The following is a 21,578-nucleotide window of genomic DNA, read 5'->3' on the forward strand; positions in this document are numbered from 1 at the left end:
TGTGCCTTGTAGATATGCTGCTGGTTCATGGAAAATCAGCTGCTATATTGTCAAACTTTTGACAGGTCTTGGACAGTAATAGTTGCAGAAGTGTAGGGTGCAGGAAGGCCTTACTTTAGGAAATGGGAGTGCATAGCAAGAAAAGCTGTGCCTGCCTTCATAGGTGTTGAAGGAAGACTTGCCCAGAAGGAAAAGTTTTTCAAAAAAAGATCTTGCACTTTCAAATTTGATATCCTCTTCTCAGATTCTTGTTCAGACAGAATGCTGGCATTGGGGTCCACACTATAAACCTGTCATTGCTCCCTGATCAGATCATTGATGACATGCATCGGTGAAACCAGCCTGTCTTGAAGCAGTCAAAGTCTGAAATGATGGATAGGTCACGTGGGGCATTTTGACTGCCCGTGTGTCTAATTTCCATCCAGTGGGTTGTGTTGAAATTCCATTCTGCCTCACTCCCCAACTCCGTGCCAAGAGGAGAAATTATGGCCTCCTTTTCAGCTTCTGATTGCATGATGTGCTTTGGGCCCTTTAGAATAGAATAGTGCAGAATGGAAAGAAGTCATTTAGCCCATCCCAACGGCACCAGGTCTTTCAAAGAGAAATCCAGGGACCACCTCCTTTTCAGTTCAGGCTGTATGATTAGCGAATCTTTAGCCATTTGAAACAGTTTCTGTTTATCCTAACCACTATCCTAACCTCCTTCCCATCCTTCACCTACAGCCTCTTCCTTCTATCCCTACCATTTGCATACTCGCTTACCCCTTTGCATCCCCCAGGGGCCCATGTCCAGCAGCTCAGTAAGACTTGGCTCCTGGTGGCAAAGCTACAGTCTCTATAGCAGCAGATGTGGGAAAGGAACAGCATGCGATTTGGATGAACATTAGATTATAGAGAGAGAATTTTGATTGGAGCAGTAGCTCACAGGGTAGCACGATTGCATAGTGGTTAGCATTGCTGCCTCACAACCAGAGACCTGGATTCGATTCCAGCTTTTGGTGACTGTGTGCAAACTTCACTAGTGTCTGTGTGGGTTTACACCAGCTGCTCTGGTTTCCTCCCATAGTCCAAAGATATGCAGGTTAGATGAATTGGTCACGTTAAATTACCCTATAGTGTTCACTTAGGTGCAGGCTAGGTGGATTAGCTATTGTGAATGTAGGGTTATTTGAATGATGGGCTGGGTCTGAGAGGGGGTGCTGTTTTGAGAGTCATTGCAGGCTCGATGGGCTGAATGGCCTTTTCTGCATGGAGGGATTCTCTGATTTTGTCCATCTCTCATGTATTATGATGATTTTGCTCTGGCTGCAAAGCTGCCCTGTTTAGTTGCAATATGTGTGCTTCCTTTCCTGGGCCTTGCTCCCATGCAAGAATATACTCTCCAGGCCGATTTTCAACGAGCTATTCTAAAGTTGCATTGTTTATTTTTCTCTTCTGTGCCAAATTTTCTAGTGAAGTATTCACTGTGACTGTTGCCTTAGGACCGACTGTTGCCTTAGGACCATCTGTTGCACTGTTCTCTGTCTTCCGACAAGACAAATTCTTCTGAATGTCTTTCGGCCGCTATTCAAGTCTGTCACCACTGTCCTTGCTGATTATCATTGTCCCACACATTCCAATTTAAAATTCTCATTCTTCTGAAATACTCCCTTCAAGACCTCACCCCTTCCTATTGCCTCTATCCTACATTCTCCTGCCTCCACTCTCCCACAGCACCTAAGATGTGCTAAAATGGGTCACCCGTTGGCATGGATTTATCCTTGTGAATTCTAGTAACATTGCACCACTTCTTTTGCCTGCCTCTGAAACTTCACATTTCTTGCTTGTCTCCCCTATGCCCCAGTTAGGCCCTGCAGCTGATTTATGGCTTTCAGTTTTTTTTTCCTAGCTCTTTGTCCCACCATTAATCTTGAAGCCTTACATTTGGCAAACGTTTGGCTTTCCCAAACACATTCCGCCTATCTAGAATTAGAAATAAACCTTCTCAAGCCCATTGACTAATTTTTCCCCGTTTCAGGTAGGGTTGACAGAACTTGTATGGTCCTTTCCAGCCATTGTGTGCCTGGTACAATGGCACGGTGGCTCACTGGTTAGCACAGCTGCCTCACAGCTCCAGGGATGCAGGTTCAATTCCATCCTGGGGTGACTGTGCAAACTCCACACAGCCATTCTCCCACTGTCTGCATGGGTTTCCTCTGGGTGCTCCGGTTTCATCCCACAGTCCAAAGAAGTGCAGGTTAGGGGGATTGGCCATGCTAAATTGCCCCTAGCATTCTGGGATATTCAGGCTAGGTGGAGTTGATAGTTTACTAAGACAAGATAAAAGAGAACTAACCATAGTGTGAATTCAAATAGGAAAATAGCAGAGGACATAAATATTTGTGTAAATGTTCATGCTCCTTCCTAGTTGCCAGAAATGTGATTGCTACTGATTAAGGTGACAGGCTTATTCGTTTACATTTGTTTATGATAGGAATTGTACTGTTTTCCCACTGGTTTGTCAGAGAATTTTTTTGTGGAATGCTCAATAGATTTTCTCGTGTTTACTTGGTAGCTGAAGTTTTATTTGTTACTGTTGCAAGGATATAATGGAATCTCATGATATAGACTAACCAGAGTATTGTAGCATGTGTGACACTTTTTTTTAAACTCCCTCTCTTGTGGCTATTGAAGAGCCATTTAGGGAATGTGCTTGTGGATATGAAGCTGATCGATTTAAAGGATACTTTACCGGTGGGCTTTATTCCTATTCAGGAAACAGTGGACACACGTAAGTTATGGGTTTTGTGAGTTGCAGACATGGTTAAGTGGTATTGGATTTTATCAGATAAAGACATGTAGCTTTAAAGTTTTGAATTAGGAAAAGGTTTATCTCTTATTTCACGGTTGTTAAAGCACAACAGTAGTTGTAAATAATGTTTTCTCACAACCAGAATTAAACCAGTCCTCCCCGACTTTTGTACTATGCCTTACTCGGAACACATTAAGATGAACATTGAGTTATTCAAATCTACATAAGTATTTGAAAGGAACTGTTTATATATTTTTTAAAAAGTCAGTCCTGCTTGCTGTACAGTTTAGGTCACTTTGACTACAATAGCAAACATGTAAAAACCGTAAGGAATATGAGGATTGGTCATTCTTTCTTTTAATTGATACAGTAGTTGCCGTATTTCATAACCTGTATCACATAACAAATTAACCAATAGAATGCTTCTATTATTTATTATGGGGGTATGCATGTATCGTAGTTAGAGTGAAGCGCTGTCTTTTCTATTTATCAAGCCATGGTATGAATCATGCTTAAAAGCAATTTCAATAATAAGCATCCATTTATATCATAAAAATTACCTTTTAAATAGAAGAGCCAGCTTTCAGAAAGAGAAGGATGTGTATCAAATTCATTCCTCGTGACTCGACTGAAGCTGCCATTTGTGATGTGAAAATTCTTGGCAAATCTAAACAGGCTCCCCCTCAGTATACATTCATTGGGTAAGTGGCCTTAATTTGATGATAATACTGTGAAAAATGTGTATGTGTGAGCTCACTAAAGTCAATTTGCTGTTATACTGCAAGTTTAATTTTGTCCACTTCAGTGCTGTAAAATGTGACAGATTGCATTTATGGCAATTGTATTGTGTGGGTGCATGATAGATGTATTCAAGCTGAAAATGAGTGAAGACAAAGTACTGTAGCTGCTGGATATTTGAAATAAAAACAATATTCGGCTGGTCTTGCAGGATCTGTGGAGTGAGAAAATCAGTGATCATTACTAGAAAATTTCATCAGAGAGAATTTTAATGGATGGTCACAAACCTGACACATTCACTCCATTTCTTTCTTTTCAGGTGATGCCAGATACACTGAATATTTCCAGCATTTTCAGTTTTTAGTTCTATTGCCAAACCTCTCTGTTTAACTTGCTGGTTGTTTTAAAATTTCAACTTTGCAGCCATTGTGTTATATTTCTGAATTGTATAAAGTGAATTTCAAAAGCTTCAATACTTTGTTTAATTTTCATTCCTTCAGTTATTGCCTTTCTGTTTTGGCAAGAAGTAGTAACAGATTAAGTTTAAGATCTGATGAGTACAGTGATGTAAGTTAATTATCACGTAGTAATTTTATGAGAATTGTGGAGTAGTTAATGGAAAGAATCACCATGGGTGTGCAGTTTCATAATGGCAGTACCCCTAGATTTAGTGCTTTACACAGAAGGTGTTAATGTGGCATTTCTGTCAGTTGGAGTCACACAGTCCTTTAGAGAAAAGTGTTTGTTTAGTGAGCACCTTATAAAGAGAAATGTTTAGGGTAATTTCACTTTTGTGAAACTTGATCCTTCAAAAACCAAGTGGGTGGGAGGGGGGAGCAGGAGGAGTCATTGTCGAGGTGTCATTCAATCATATATTTTACCCTCACAGCAGAGCTGCAAATTCTGAATTGTGGGCACTATGATCAAGATTTCTCTTTCAATAAAAGCATTGTAATAATAATTAACACTACTGTACTGTAATAGATCATAAAACTGCCATTACATGTGACCAATGGGTGAGTGGAAATATGATGACGATGCGTCAACTAATCCAGTTATCTTCACCAAAGCCTCATTGTCCTGTTCCAGTAAATGTTGAGATGACACAGAGGTTTCTGCTTGTTCAATCATTTCATTCAATTTCAAATCGAAGTGGGAGTAGGATATCCATTCTGTGTTGGTTTCTTTTGAGCCTAAGTACATAATCCACCTGCTTTTTAATATGGTTATGCATGTGAACTGAAATCAGGACTGTCTGAGTGGAAAATGGAACTCCCCTGCACGATTGCAGCAAAGTGGAATAGAGCATGTGAAATGCGATTTCATTTAATCTGTGTAAATTTTAATACAACTTTCCCAATCAAAAAATGAAATTCTACTTTACCCTCTGCTCACCCTACCCTGCCCTTTACGTCTTTTAAAACATGTACAAAAGTTCCTGGTGCAGTTCAACACAAAATAAATTTCAACTCCCTTACTTCTGATTTTTAGAGAATGAGATATGGAAGCATGAAAATATTCCTAAATTGTTGTCTATTCCTATGAATTAAAAATCACCTAAAAACAGCACCACCGTTATTAAATATTCTGTGAGGAAACTCTACTGTGATTGAATTGCAGGCTAGGTATTGTCGTAGTGGTCGATAACAATAGCGTTTCCCCATTCCACTACCGCCAAGATGATTTAATTGATCAGATCTACCTCAATTACTGAGCCCTTGGCATTTGGTCAGAGTTTCAAAAGTGATAGTCTCCTGGTCTATAAACTGGAGACCCTTGCACAATTTACACTGACCAGAGTTTCTGTGCTGCCTTGACTGTTTGGTTTTCACAATAAAATAGGATGTTTAACCTCAATAATTCCAATTTAATTCTGATCAATACATTATTTTCTGGAGACCAATACTTTAACTAAACTAAATATAGGACAAAAGAAAAAAAACAAAATAACGAATGCTTACAAAAACACCAATCAATTATGTAATTTTTTTCCTTTTATTTTTCAGTTGCCTTTCCAAAAGACTGACTGTAACATAACTGAAGAAAAAGTTAGTTTTCACAGTTAAACAGAACCTTTTGTAGCTTCCTCCTGAAAAGGGACAAGGAGGACCTACAGTGAAGGTCACCAAAATATTTTTGAAGATGTTTTGATGAAACTATATGCTGAAAATATACAGCTTTTCACAGTAGGAAGGCGCATAATTTTTTTCTTTCTTGGCTATTTTACTCCTTTTCTCTTTCAAACAAATGTTGAGTTGCTGATGTTTGTGACTCAACTGCATTTGGCATAACACTTTTATTAATAGCCAAGATGTACTGATCACCCTACTTGGCCCTTTCAAATGGGCCATTGTAATTAATCTGCAAATTTCTCTTCCCCTATCTAGTACACACTGAAAGGGAATAGTGAACCATCCCATAGCCTTGATAAATAACATGTTATCCAGTATTGTGAAGTCCTATTTCTGTTAACAGCATCTCTTGGTCCATGTTGACTACTTGGACTTGCTTGTTCCAAGACGCTTAACCTGCACCCCTCCAAAATCCAGAAGGAGTTTTTAGTATTATTTATCTGGCTCTAGAAGGCATTTGTTTCCCCACTTATAAGACAGTTTTCATTCACCAGGTCAGCTGATCTGTCTAGTGGACTGGGTTTTAGAATAGATTTTAACTTTCGTCATTCCCAAATGTGGTTCAGTCCTTTCTAATCTGCACTGGAAATTCACTGGATTTTAGAGAATAGGAACCTGAGAACTATCTTTAAATGTGCGATTAGATTCTGACACACATTATTCTTGCCGTTTTTGTTTTAAAGCCTTACTCCCTACTTCTCCAGTTACTTCAACAGAAATAATGTTGGTCACTCTTGGGCTAAATACTGCTCACCTTTCTAATTGTATCTAATTATGTAGATGTAGCTGTTTATGCCTGTATTTATTGCCCATTGCTAATTGGCCAGATGTGATTTAATTGCTTCAGAGCTGAGAGTCTGGGATCGCATTTAGGCCAGATCTGGTGAGGCCAACAGATTTCTTACCCTAAAAGGGCTTTGATGATTAAGTACCAATCAAGATCAGCCACATGGCCACCACTTTAGTTGAGACTTTGGTTCACTTTTTAGTTGAATTTGAATTTCTTCATCTCAAGCCATGTCCCCAAAACGTTAGCATGGGGTTCTGGATTAATAATCCTTTGAGATTGTCATTATCCCACTAGTATCCATAATAGTGATGGAGTGGGCTCAGAAGAGATGTTCGAAATTGTGATATAAAATTGAAGATTAGAATAAGATCACTGTTCAAAAAAAAAATTCCAAGGTTTTGAGATCCAAAGGTGTTTCTCATTCTCGTGGTAGAATATTATGATAAAAAGCACCGATAATTTCAGAGGAGATATTGCAAGGAGCACTATATAAAAATCAGCCATTATTTGTTTTTACTTTAATATGTTCTTGCTTATTATTGAGGAATGAACATCAGCACTGAATTGACTAGCTTCTGGTATTTGTGGAATTGTTACAAAGGCTGAGTTGCAAGTATTTCTCTTTAGTCAACATTAAAAGTAGGTTGTTGGAAAATATGGCTGTCTCTTACACTGGTTATTATCATTGAATAGAAACAAAACATTTGATTTCTTTGCTCCAGTTGGTTGTTAAAATATTGCAAGGTTAATTGAAGCGTTCTGCAGAATATTGCTTATTAATGCTAATATGTTAGTGTTGGCTGGTAACTGAATCTTCTAACATACTTTGAATAACAACTTGTATGGGGACTAGTATATTGTATTTGTATACTTGTTCACTTGCACCATCTGTGTGATAAGAATCCTCATTTCTAGAAGGCATGAGGTAGGATAGTTCACGTGAGAGTTTAGCAGCAATGTGAAGTTGAGTCAGCAGCAGATTTTCCTCCAGATTTGAGATCATAGGTTGTGTCAGCTCCAGCTCAATTGAAGCTCGTACAAAGGAGATATCAGGGTAACTTTTGAAATTGCTGCCTCGATGGAGTTGGTTGTTAGTAAAGCAACCCACTTTGATGATGACGCCCTGGTGTCGTCAGGTAGTACAAACTTGGCAAAATGCGCTACCAAACTGTCGCATGGCTGCAAGGAGTCAACGTTTTGGATTTGGGAAACCCAGTGCTGCATGAATAAGTGAGTGGGTCGTATTGCCCTAAACTGCCAGGTACAACCCAAATGAGAGCAGTGGAGTCAGAAAGAAATAATCCTGAGGACAGGGCATATAAGGTCCATGCTGCCAGCCAGGGTGGAGACAGGGCGTCAGCCAGGTCTGTAGGAGAAGCAGAAGGCCCAGAGTCAGCAGAGTTTTAGTTAAACATCCTTTGGGTTTGGGGTGAAGCTGATCATTTCGCGGGGTTTCCCTAAGTAGAGGCAAAGGCAATAAAAAATGGAAGTGGATATGGGTGCAGTGATGTCCTTGATTCCTGAATGAGTCTATACGAAAAGATACTACCATTAAAAGCTGCCAAGATTATACTGCAGACATACTCAGAACAAGTGGTGCTACTGAAGGGTTATGTACTGGGTAAAGTACAGTTAAGGAATGAGTGTGCAGAATTGCCATTTTATTTAGTAAAAAACAAATGCTCTGCATTCTTCAGATGCTCCTGGTTACAAAAATTAAGGTTGAACAAAGACAGGGTCAGTAGGCTGGAAGACTCAAGCAAGAGTTTGAAAGTGATTCTGGACAAGTACAAAGATGTTTTCAAAGGAACCCTGAGGGGAAAGGAAGGAATCAAAACTAAATTACAGCTGAAACCAGAGGCTTGTCCTAGGAGGCTGAAGCGTATCCACTATTGTAAGCCATCCGGTCCAGAGTGGAGGCAGAACTGAAATGGCTGGTGAATCTGAGAGCATTGGAGCCAGTAACCACCAGTGAATGGGCCAGCCCAATCTTTCTGGTTTTAAAAAACAGATGGCATGATAAGAAGTGGTGGTGACTTTAAGGTCATTGTCAACCCAGCTCTGAATCTGAATCAATACCCTGTTCCATGCATAGAAAACCTATGCACTGGGCTGGAAGGGGGCAATTTTAAAAAAACATGGATTTCTGTCAAGGACTGTCTACAGATGGGAGTCTTGAAGGAACCCAAGCCAACTCTGACAATAGTGACACACAGGACTGTTCCACTATCAGCAGTTTCATTTCAGCATCACATGAGCACCAGCTGTGTTCCAGAGGGCCTTGGATCACACATGAGTTGGGTTACAAGATGCCCAATGTTATCTGGACAATATTTTGATTGATGGATCCTTGGAAGAGAAGCATTTGAAAAATTTAAAAGGAACTCTTTTTTAAAAAAAAAATTGCAGGAGCATGGTATACAAGTAAAAAGAGAGTATTACAAGTTTTTAAAAATCCCATTTAGTATTTGAACAGTGTAATTGATGGTGAGGGGCGACATAAGATTCCCAAGAAGATTAAGGTTATCATGAAGGTCCCCAGACCAGGCAAAGTTCCTCAACTGAGACTTTTCTTGGGCCTTGGAAATTATAATGTCAAGTTCTAGGCTGATCTGACAATTATGCTAAAATTTCCTTCATCAGTTACTGGGACAAGGCCAGCTGTGAACATGGACTTGGGAATATGAGATGGCTTACCAGATGCTGAAGCAAGCCCTACTGATTTCAACCCAAAGTTGCCACTTCAGTAAGCGTGTGACACCTCGCCTTATGTGGTAGCTGCTGCACAGTCACATGTTTTGCCAAACTGAGATGAAATGGCCATCGCATTTGCTTTGAAGTCACTAATAAAACCCGAAGAGAATTATGCTGAAGTCATAGTAGAAAGATTGAACATCATCCTCTGCAGTGAGAAATTCATCTGTTTCCTTTATGACAGGCACTTAGAGCTACGCTCTGACGGCAGACCACTAACCTCCAATTTTTGGCCTATATGCAGGGATACTATTGATGGTGGCTGCATACTGCAGAGATGGACGCTGGTGCTGTCAGCCATCCCATATGAGATCAAATACAGATAGGTCAAGAAGCACAGTAATGCAGATGCTTTGCCAAGGCTGCCTCTAATGACTGGAACCTGAAAGGTGTTTACTTTTCCCAAGATGACAAGGTGCTGGTGTCAGCAGGTCTGGTCAGAATGTTACTTGGAACCACCTAGTTTTGAGCCATGCGGTGGACTTAGTTCCAGGGAAGAGAACCAGTCACGGAAACTGCCCAGAACTACACCCTTACGTGTCCAGGAGGTGGAAATTGTCCATATCAGGCAAGTGTTTAATGTTGAGAATGAGAGTTGTTATCCCTCCCCCATGAAGGGGAAAAATGCCGGAACAAAGGCACCCCTGATATGGTGAAAACGAAGGAGATAACCAGGAAGTCTTCTCGGTGGCAGAAAGTAGACTTGCAGATTGAGGCAAAAATGGGATCGTCCAAATCCTGCACGTTAGTGAGAATGGCACTGCTGTTATTGTCCCTTCATCCATGGGAACAGCCTCATACACCATGCAGTGGATTCACGTTGATTTTGCAGGAACAGATGCTGCTAGTGCTTATGGATGTCCACTTCAAGTGGCCTGAGGTGACAGTCATCAGCAGAAGCAGTGATTGACTACCTGGTTGAAATATTTGCCAGGTCGTGAGTGACAATGGTTCAGTTTGTGGCACAAGGCTTGAAGGAAAATCACAGAGTCAGACACGTGAGATTAGCTCTGTATTGCTCTGTGACAAGTGACCGGCCAGAGAGATTTGGCTTCAAAAGGAGTGGGTTTGCTAGGACAAGCACATCAACAAGTTCCGAAGTGTGTTGAGGAAGATGCCACATGATGATCCAGTATTTGCTGGCCTACTTAATGATCAGCTGAGAATTGTGTTTGACTTACTGAGGCTAGAAGAGACCAGAGAGGTGGTCAAGTGAAATCAAGGTGGTCAGTTGGCTGGAAGGGTGGGTACCTCGAGGCCCGAGGATATTGCAAAAACGGAGAGATTGTGTTAGCCTGGAAATTATATATCTGGGGAGAAGTGGAGCTCAAGTGAGACTGTTGTCATATGTGCAGCCTATGGATGAAGAGTTTGGAGGAGACATGCTGATTGGTGGTTGCCCTTCATCAACAGAGGGGGTTGGTGTGGAGGAGTGGCCTTACAATACCGAGTCGGTCCAGGTGTCTCCTTGCCAGAACTGGCCATTCCCCTGAAGGGGAGATGACTGCACCATCCCTGGGCAACAACAGCCAAACCATGGAACAAGAGCTTCCGGAAGACTACACTGGAAAAAGTTGCTGAAGTTAGGAGATGGTCTTCAAGGAGTCGCCATCTGTCTGAAAGTCATTGTAAATTATGCAAGGGTCATTTTTGTTTTTCCATTTGTATTCATTCCTGATGTATACATGTTAACTACAGTTCTTGAATAGTAGTTATGATTGTTGTATATATGGTTATTAATGGAAGTTCCTTTAAAAATAAAGGGGGAGGGTGTTGTGAATATCGTTGAGTGTGTTGCTCCTTTAAGAGATCTGGTTAGGTTAATGGCGAAGCTGAGCTTTGGGTCCAGTCTAGGACAAGCTGTGAAAGTGTGAGCATTGTAAATAAAGTGTTTGTGTCAGATTTACATGTTGTCTACTTTGTATGTAATTCCTAGTTTCAAAGGAAGCACCAACATAATGTTACCCTTTACTGGTACACTGCTTAGAAGCCTAGTTGACAGTTTAAAAATTTCATGCACTTGAGTAAATTTTAATATTTAGCCTATCATGACACTTCACAGTTCACAGAAAAATTGGAATCGCTTTCATTGCAGTGAAGATAGTGGCTCCGCATATTTTTTAAAGCAACCAAATGTGTTTCTGATTAAAAAGTAACTTATTTTCGTGTAATATTCAGGGAACTGAACAACATGGGAGTCTGGTACAGAATGGGAAGAGTTCCTAGGACACAAGTGTCAACAACAACAGTGACGACAACATCCCTGACGTCCTCATCGTCACCGGATCCTGCTCCTAATCTCCCCAGGTACACTTTTAAAAAGAAATTAATGGCTGGCTATTAATCACTCTCCTTTTATGGCAAGAACATCCTAGTATGACTCCTAATATTGTACCTTTTCAAAACTAAATGCAGTTGTAGTAGCAAACACAGTAATTCTGTTGGTAAACTGGCAATGTGGGTTTGATAGGGTTTTCCTGATGTGAAAATTTGCAGTGTGCTGAATGCTGGAGTTCCGACATATTGCCATGATATTGAGGCAGAGGAGACTACTTGTACTGTCACTTAATCTGTTTTTTTCCTCTCTGTTCCTAATTTTTTATTGCCTATTTTCTGCTGGCGTAAGTAAGATTTCCATTGAAAATGTTTTCAAGCTCAACCACTTGATTCCATGCAGCATTAAACCCAAGACTGAACCTCAGGTCACTTGTCTTTTGTGACTGAATTGTCTTTGATGCTGCAATTCACTGTCATGTGAAAAATCTTGTTTACTAGAATAACTTGCAACATTTCTCATCGTGACAGTGTTGTACAAGTCGGGAAATTGTTTATTATGGATTTATGTATGCTGAACGTAATCACAGAACTGACTTGACTGACATTTGGCTTTGCTGAGACCAAGAGTGAAATGCTTCAAATTTCTAAAGAATTTTTTGTTTTTATTTTGTTTTGTTTCAAACATCAGGATGAATGTTGCATCTCTGTATCATGTATAGTATGGCAGGACACATAATATGGTATTTCTGAGACATGCAGCAAACCTGTTTAACTTCTATCAGCAAAAATGTTAGCCTATCAACTAATTCAGTTGCAGCTCCAGAGTCATGGATAATATTATGTTTCTGAATGAAACAAGACACAATTAGTATCATGACTAATTTTTCTGGCTGTAAGTGATATTACCATTTTTCTTTTGCTAATCTAGGGGAGAGGGGAATTTACGCACTAAATTATGACAGTTTGGAAGCTCTGTGTTCCAACTGTATTGATTTATATGCTAGATTTAGGGAGATGGTTTTCTGAATTTGTCTTGTGAAGCTGAAATGGAGAGGAGCAACTTTGGCTGTAATCCACGTTAAACACAATCAGGAGTGCAGATATTAATATGGGGGGGGGGGGGGGAATGACGAATAATCAAGTCTTAGGCTTCACGAAAACAATCCCAGTTAATCCCTCGGCTAGCAACATCAAAGGCAGGCTTTTTAAGGATTTTCTTTCATGCATTGGCAAGTGTCTCAACATTAAACATGCTTTGGAATTGCATGTTTTAAATCTTGCTTACACGGGTATGTTTTCATCCACCTTAAGAATGGCCAGTTGTCAAATTTATTTGCACAATTTGATTGAAGTGTTTCTTGCAGTTATCAGTTTGAGATTTATCCTGATAGGGTACAGACAGGGAGGAAAAGTGAAGCACCAAGTGCTATTGTTCCCTACTACAGTTCTACCACATGCAACACCTGTGGTTGTTGAATGGTGTGATGATGTCACCCACATTTGTTGTGGGTCTGGAGTTGTGTGAAGGCCAGATTTCCTCTTCTAAAAGCCACAAGTGAATCTGATGGATTTTCATGGCAATTTCGCTTGTTTCAGAATCATTATCAATGGGACTAACCTTCTATTCTAGGTTAATTAATTGTACAAAAAAGCCGAGGTAAATAGTTATTTTAAGCCACTGTCTACCTATTTTTTATCACCACCACCTCCAAAAGTTCACCTTTTTTATTCCTTTGCTGGCGAATTGTTACCCCATCTACAACTTTCCTTTCAACTCAAGTTCCTGAAACAGTGGTTCTCTCCCAAATCCATAATCCGGTTCTGCTATGTCCAACTGTGTTGCTGTTCTCAGTCACAGCACTGAGATGGCCAAATTAAAAATATCAAATAATATTCTCTGTTCGCAACGTATGTTGACTCTTTGCCCTGCAGCCTTGGACATGCTCAATCATGCCATCCTTCTGTGGCACCCCTTTTCCATTATCCATTTTAGTAGCATTACCCTTGCTTCCCTCTACTCACTTATTCAAATGCAGCTAGAGCAATGCCTGTTCCTGCAGAATCTGTTGACCAACATCATTTCCTTCCTTATCTACGTGCATGAGGTTAGCATCCACATGCAAGGATGGGCTATAATTTCACCATTTGTCCTGACTCCCCCCTTATTCCTGTATTATAAGAATATTTGTTTAATATTCTCTTGAATGGATCACAGTTTCCCCAAAGTAATATTACGAAGATCAAAGTTATTATATTCACCTGCATAACCAGCTATGTACTTCCCTAAATAATAAAATGTGAGGCTGGATGAACACAGCAGGCCCAGCAGCATCTCAGGAGCACAAAAGCTGACGTTTCAGGCCTAGACCCTTCATCAGAGAGGGGAATGGGGTGAGGGTTCTGGAATAAATAGGGAGAGAGGGGGAGGCGGACCGAAGATGGAAAGAAAAGAAGATAGGTGGAGAGGAGAGTATAGGTGGGGAGGTAGGGAGGGGATAGGTCAGTCCAGGGAAGACGGACAGGTCAAGGAGGTGGGATGAGGTTAGTAGGTAGGAGATGGAGGTGTGGCTTGGGGTGGGAGGAAGGGATGGGTGAGAGGAAGAAGAGGTTAGGGAGGCAGGTTGGACTGGTTTTGGGATGCAGTGGGTGGAGGGGAAGAGCTGGGCTGGTTGTGTGGTGCAGTGGGGGGAGGGGACGAACTGGGCTGATTTTGGGATGCGGTGGGGGAAGGAGAGATTTTGAAGCTGGTGAAGTCCACATTGATACCATTGGGCTGCAGGGTTCCCAGGCGGAATATGAGTTGCTGTTCCTGCAACCTTCGGGTGGCATCGTTGTGGCACTGCAGGAGGCCCATGATGGACATGTCATCTAAAGAATGGGAGGGCGAGTGGAAATGGTTTGCGACTGGGAGGTGCAGTTGTTTATTGCGAACCGAGCGAAGGTGTTCTGCAAAGCGGTCCCCAAGCCTCCGCTTGGTTTCCCCAATGTAGAGGAAGCCACACCGGGTACAGTGGATGCAGTATACCACATTGGCAGATGTGCAGGTGAACCTCTGCTTAATGTGGAAAGTCATGTTGGGGCCTGGGATAGGTGTGAGGGAGGAGGTGTGGGGGCAAGTGTAGCATTTCCTGCGGTTGCAGGGGAAGGTGCCGGGTGTGGTGGGGTTGGAGGGCAGTGTGGAGCGAACAAGGGAGTCATGGAGAGAGTGGTCTCTCCGGAAAGCAGACAGAGGTGGGGATGGAAAAATGTCTTGGGTGGTGGGGTCGGATTGTAGATGGCGGAAGCTTCCCTAAAACTGGACTGTTTGCAGCCTTTACGTTTAAATTTGAACCTATTTTAAGCACATGATCCATCAGAATGACTGCCTGTTCTCAATTGTAAGACATCGCCTGTCTCCAGCCCTTCCTTTTATCTGTTCGCAGCTGTAACCCTCAGGCTTCCCACGATATTTCCATTCTTGATTTATTCCAATGCCTTCCGAGTTGTCTAACCTATACCATTTCAACTCCTCTAAATATCTTACTTAACAGTACATCTCGTTGTTGCACAATTGTTCCTGGTCCTAATTGCTTTAACTTAAGCTTCTTTTCCTTTTCTTGTTCCTGTGCCTCTCAAGCCCCAGAAACTGGAGAACTATCTGACTTATGAGGTCTATACCTAGGAAATGAAACATCCCAGGGATATTAGCTTAATTGACAGTTGCTGATTCACTGCAATTTTTGATATTGAGTTTACCATTGTAGTAGTGTAAAACATTGTACAGAAACCTAAACTGGAACTAAAGTTCTACCACATGTAACCTTATGATTATTGACTGGTGATATGAGGTATTGGCTCAGTTTTAGAGTTGCAGTGATCTAGAATTTTGGACGTACCGCTCATCCGCCTTCTAGATTCTAGTTTCGTAGCGCATTACATTGCAAAGTTGTAAATGCGACCTTGCTGCAAGCTAGTAGCAAGCAGGTATAACCCAACTGCATGTTTACTTGGTGCTCCTGTTTATTTCCTTTGTGTTTGGAGCTGATTGGGCCTATTTGTGACCACTAATGGAAAAGGGAGATTTCCAACTTATTACTTCGTAGCATTTCTTTTTGTTTTGAAGGACATCTCCTCAGTTTTTGTTGAGCTGTCTAATTTTTCCACTTCTACCACCATAATCAGAGGTTTAAATGATGACTAGCAATAAAAACATTTTTTCTTTTTCTTATAAGCTGTATTTGCTTTCATCGCTATGTTTACCCTTAGAATTTAGGAATCTTGAGACATTCTGACCAAGCAAACAAATGATTTTACCTCAGTTTATTTTTACTTGACATATTTTAGAACATAATTAAGAATTGAAATTTAAAAAAAAAATTGCATCCTTGCAGAAGTTTGATTTTGGAGTGGCCAGGCAGTTTGTATTCTTTGGTTTACACACCTTGCATTGTGGACCCATTCCAAAATAGTAATTTTCAGCTTTGGAATATAAATTTCCCCTGTGGCCATTCCCCTCAACAGTAAGTATACCGTTTTGGATACTGTTGGGGGGGACGACTTACCAGGGGAAAGCAGTGGGGCACATGTCTCTGGCACAGAGTCTGTCTCTGCTGCTCAGAATGGAGGGGCGAGGAGGAGCAGAGCAGTAGTCATTGGGGACTCCATAGTTAGGGGGACAGATAGGAGGTTCTGTGGGGACGACAGAGACTCACGGTTGGTGTGTTGCCTCCCAGGTCCAGGGTGCGTGATGTCTCTGATCGTGTTTTTGGGATCCTTAAGGGGGAGGGGGAGCAGTCCCAAGCAGTGGTCCACATTGGCACCAACGACATAGGTAGGAAGAGAGATGGGGATTTAAGGCAGAAATTCAGGGAGCTAGGATGGAAACTGAGAGTTAGGACGAACAGAGTTGTTGTCTCTGGTTTGTTGCCCATGCCACGTGCTAGTGAGGCGAGGAATCGGGAGAGAGAGGAGTTGAACATGTGGCTACAGGGATGGTGCAGGAGGGAGGGTTTTGGATTCTTGGATAATTGGGGCTCTTTCTGGGGTCGGTGGGACCTCTACAAGCAAGATGGTCTTCACCTGAACCAGAGGGGTACTGATATCCCGGGGGGGAAATTTGCGAAGGCTATTCGGGTGGGTTTAAACTAATTCAGCAGGGGGATGGGAACCAAAATTGTAGTTTGAGTATAGAAAAGGTTGAGAGTAGGGAGGTCCGAAATAAAGTTTCAGGGACACAAGATGGCAGCGGCAAGCAAGAAGTTGGTTTGAAGTGTGTCTATTTCAACGCCAGGAGCGCCCGGAATAAGGTAGGTGAACTTGCAGCTTGGGTTAGTACCTGGGACTTCGATGTTGTGGCCATTTTGGAGACATGGATAGAGCAGGGACAGGAATGATTGTTACAGGTTCCGGGATTTAGATGTTTCAGTAAGAACAGCGAAGATGGTAAAAGTGGGGGAGGTGTGTCATTGTTGGTCAAGGACAGTATTACAGTTGCAGAAAGGATGTTTGGGGACTCGTCAACTGAGGTAGTATGGGCTGAGGTTAGAAACAGGACAGGAGAGGTCACCCTGTTGGGAGTTTTCTATAGGCCTCCGAATAGTTCCAGAGATGTAGAGGAAAGGATAGCAAAGATGATTCTCGATAGGAGTGAGAGAGACAGGGTAGTTGTCATGGGGGACTTCAACTTTCCAAATATTGACTGGGAGCACTATAGTTCGAGTACTGTAGATGGGTCAGTTTTTGACCAGTGTGTGCAGGAGGGCTTCCTGACACAGTATGTAGACAGGCCAACAAGGGGTGAAGCCACATTAGAGTTGGTACTGGGTAATGAGCCCGGCCAGGTGTTAGATTTGGAAGTAGATGAGCAATTTGGTGATAGCGATCACAATTCTGTTATGTTTACCACTGGGCAAGGGTTATAGCTGGGGGAAAGGCAATTACGATGAGATTAGGCAAGATTTAGGGAGCATAGGATGGGGAAGGAAACTGCAGGGGATGGGCACATTAGAAATGTGGAGCTTATTCAAGGAAAAGCTTCTGTGTGTCCTAGATAAGTATGTACCCGTCAGGCAGGGAGGAAGCTGTAGAGCGCGGGAGCCGTGGTTTACGAAGGAGGTGGAATCTCTGGTCAAGAGGAAGAAGAAGGCTTATGTTAGGATAAGATGTGAAGGCTCAGTTAGGGTGCTTGAGGGCTACGAGGTAGCCGGGAAGGGACCTAAAGAGAGAGCTCAGAAGAGCCAGGAGGAGACATGAGAAGTTGTTGGCGGATAGGATCAGGGTAAACTCTAAGGCTTTCTCTAGGCATTTAAGGAATAAAAGAATGACGAAAGTAAGATTAGGGCCAATCAAGGATAGTAGTGGTACGTTGTGTGTGGAGTCAGAGGAGATAGGGGAAGCACTAAATGAATATTTTTCAACAGTATTCACTCTTGAAAACGACAATGTTGTCGAGGAGAATACTGAGATACAGGCTACTAGACTAGGTGGGATTGAGGTTCACAAGGAAGGGGTATTAGAAATCCTACAGAGGATGAAGATAGATAAGTCCCCTGGGCTAGATGGCATTTATCCTCGGATCCTCTGGGAAGCCAGGGAGGAGATTGCCGAGCCTTTGGCATTGATCTTTAACTCATCATTGTCTACAGGAATAGTGCCAGACGACTGAAGGATAGCAAATGTGGTTCCCCTGTTCAAGAAGGGGAGTAGAGACAACCCTGGTAATTATAGACCAGTGAGCCTTACCTCAGTTGTTGGTAAAGTGTTGGAAAAGGTCAAAAGGGATAGGATTTATTATCACCTGGAAAAGAATAAATTGAATAGGGATAGTCAGCACGGTTTTGTGAAGGGAAGGTCGTGCCTCACAAACCTTATTGAGTTCTTTGAGAAGGTGCCCACACAGGTAGATGAGAGTAAACCGGTTGATGTGGTGTATATGGATTTCGGCAAGGCGTTCGATAAGGTTCCCCACAGTAGGCTATTGTGCAAAATGCGGAGGAATGGGATTGTGGGATATAGAGCAGTTTGGATCGGAAATTGGCTTGCTGAAAGAAGACAAAGGATGGTATTTGATAGGAAATGTTCATCCTGGAGACCAGTTACTAGTGATGTACCGCAAGGGTCGGTGTTGGGTCCACTGCTGTTTGTCATTTTTATAAATGACCTGGATGAGCGCGTCAAAGGATGGGTTAGTAAATTTGCAGACGACACTAAGGTCGCTGGAGTTGTGGATAGTGGCGAAGGATGCTGTAGGTTGCAGAGAGACATAGATAAGCTGCAGAGCTGGGCTGAGAGGTTGCAAATGGAGTTTAGTGCAGACAAGTGTGAGGTGATGCACTTTGATAGGAGTAACCGGAAGGCAAAGTACAGGGCTGATGGTAAGATTCTTGGTAGTGTAGATGAGCAAAGAGATCTCGGTGTCCATGTACACAGATCCTTGAAAGTTGCCACCCAGGTTGACAGGGCTGTTAAGAAGGCATACAGTGTTTTAGCTTTTATTAATAGAGGGATCGAGTTCCGGAACCAAGAGGTTATGGTGAAGCTGTACAAAACTCTGGTGTGGCTGCACTTGGAGTATTGCGTACAGTTCTGGTCACCGCATTATAAGAAGGATGTGGAAGCTTTGGAAAGGGTGCAGAGGAGATTTACTCGGATGTTGCCTGGTATGGAGGAAAGGTCTTACGAGGAAAGACTGAGGGACTTGAGACTGTTTTCATTAGAGAGAAGAAGGTTGAGAGGTGAGTTAATTGAAACATATAAAATAATCAGAGGGTTAGATAAGGTGGATAGGAAGAGCCTTTTTCCTAGGATGGTGACGGTGAGCACAAGGGGGCATAGCTTCAAATTGAGGGGTGAAAGATATAGGACAGATGTCAGAGCTGGTTTCTTTGCTCAGAGAGTAGTAAGGGAATGGAACACTTTGCCTGCAACGGTAGTAGATTCGCCAACTTTAGGTACATGTAAGTCGTCATTGGATAAGCATATGGATGTACATGGAATAGTGTAGGTTAGATGGGCTTCAGATCGGTATGACCGGTCGGCACAACATCGAGGGCCGAAGGGCCTGTACTGTGCTGTAATGTTCTATGTTCTGCAAATTATTCTTGTTATTTCAGCTTTGATTTGTAAAAAATCGTAGAACCATTAAATGGAAATGCCTGATTCAAGCTATCATAAATTACTCTTTGTAAACTTTATAGTGTGAAATAAAACATTGTCAATGTCTGTCTGTGTTCACATGTAGGTTCTCATTAAAACTTTAATGAGCTACATTTTTTTTTGCTGTTTTTTGACTCAAAATGTGTTGTACTGAAAAGGATAAAAGAAAACATTGTTGATGTTTAAATTCCTTGTTAAATTTTACTTGGCTTTCAGTCTTCCAAAAACCCCATCATTGACTGGAGCAGAAATGTCTGTAACTGTACTACAGGGACTAGAGGTTTGTGGTCTGTCTACTAAATGAAAAAAGGAATTAGTGAATGATTTTTTGCTGTGTGTGTAGTCAGCTGGGATTGACATTATAAAACTGGGCTATTAAGCTGAAGGTGATAAAGGAGAAAATATTGATCCTTTGCCTTTGAAAGTATGCAAGACTCTTTTGTTTGTCTGCATAGACTGTACTTCATCATAGCTTGGACATGGGCTTTTTGAGCATTCAAATTTCTTGCATTATATTGTTTACTCTATTTCCTAAAGCAGCTACCTGCAGTTTTGTGATGGAATACTTTGTTGCCATTTTCTCCCAGGTTGTGAAAAGAAGTTTAGATATCAGTTTAACGATGTCTTAAATATGATACTGACAGTATAACAGTCCAGCACATCACTATTTCATTTTGGAATCTTTTAAATTAATTTTGCTTTAGAATATAAATTACACCTGCACAGTTTATGAAGTCCTGATACAGTTTGCAGTAATGTACTTGCGGAGGACTGCAGAGTACAATGGAACAGTCAGAATCCTGTACAGATTGCACAATGTACATTGTACAGTGCACAAGGGTCAGAATAATTTGCCTGTTATACTTAAGGTTTGGCTAGATCAGAGGCTGTCATATCTGACTGAAACTGTACAGGACCCAGGATTATTTTTTGATGCTTTAGTCGAAGGTTAATGGTCTGTACATGCACTGTGACATGCTCAGGCATCGTTCAGTGTTCGGGATCTGTTTGAGCTGTTGGTTTTGAGAAATGGGTTCCAGATTGCCTGCTGCTCTACGTAATTCCAGGTGGAGTCCGCACATATTTTGCAAACGTGTTTAAGCTTTGGTATTTAAAAGTTTCAGGATCTATATGACATACTGTACTCTACGAAATGTGTTGTTTGATGCATATCGGGTTGTAATAAGTTCCAGGTATATTGTATGTTTGTACCATGCATGGTTTAAACCAGCCCATCAAGCAACAAAGAGACCTAGTTGCTTTAATATGCAAACCTTTGTGTGCATAACTAGTGTCACAAGATTTATGGCAAAACAAGTAGACTTTTAGAATTATAAATTACCAAGATGATCCAAAATAAAGCTGAAAACAAACTGGCATTTGCTTTCATCTAGAAAATGGTCCTCTAGCTTGGTGGATGATATGGAAATCTTGAAAAATACTCGGAGGTAGTTTAGGCACTCAGCCAGTAGATTGATTCTCATTTGAAATTATTTTAGTTGATCACAATAAAATTAATATATCTGTGCTTTTTCACTCTCGTAAAACATGGACCCAAAATTGAGTTCCTTAAAATCGTAAGGGAATGTGCAAGTGTATAGACTGTTCCAATTAGGTAGAATGGGGGAAACACTGAGGATAAGTGAATATGTTAGATATCAAGAAGTATTTCTTTCCATAGAAGGTTTATTAGGCTTTGCAACTCATGCCATGAATGTGGATTTGCTCTAAGTTTTCAGAAAGGAACTGGACAAGTTCCTGGTAGTGTACAAAAGGAAGGTGGGATGTTGAATGAGGTGCCTGATGGTCACTGTGGTATGGAGGTAGTTTTTTTACAGAAGGCATCAGAGAAAAATTTTCCAGCTTTCTCTTTCATCGCTAAAACTTAAGATGTTTGCTTACTTTTTAAATTTTGCTCCTGCGAGGATATTGTGGCTGCTGGTTGATGGAAAGATTTGGGGAA

At 41.5% G+C, this 21,578-nt stretch overlaps 1 protein-coding gene across 4 annotated transcripts in view; it reads left to right on the forward strand.

Moving 5' to 3' along the window:
• Positions 1 to 21,578, forward strand: part of mvb12ba (multivesicular body subunit 12Ba) — a 176,062-nt gene that overhangs the window by 51,201 nt on the left and 103,283 nt on the right. For all 4 annotated transcript variants that reach the window (XM_048559146.2, XM_048559144.2, XM_048559145.2 and 1 more), the window contains exons 4-6: positions 2,674 to 2,770; positions 3,363 to 3,492; positions 11,384 to 11,512. In XM_048559146.2, coding sequence (XP_048415103.2) covers positions 2,674 to 2,770; positions 3,363 to 3,492; positions 11,384 to 11,512 — 356 coding nt within the window. The remainder of the gene's footprint in view (positions 1 to 2,673; positions 2,771 to 3,362; positions 3,493 to 11,383; positions 11,513 to 21,578) is intronic.

Source organism: Stegostoma tigrinum, chromosome 29 (assembly GCF_030684315.1).
Source record: "Stegostoma tigrinum isolate sSteTig4 chromosome 29, sSteTig4.hap1, whole genome shotgun sequence".
Lineage (NCBI taxonomy): Eukaryota > Metazoa > Chordata > Chondrichthyes > Orectolobiformes > Stegostomatidae > Stegostoma > Stegostoma tigrinum.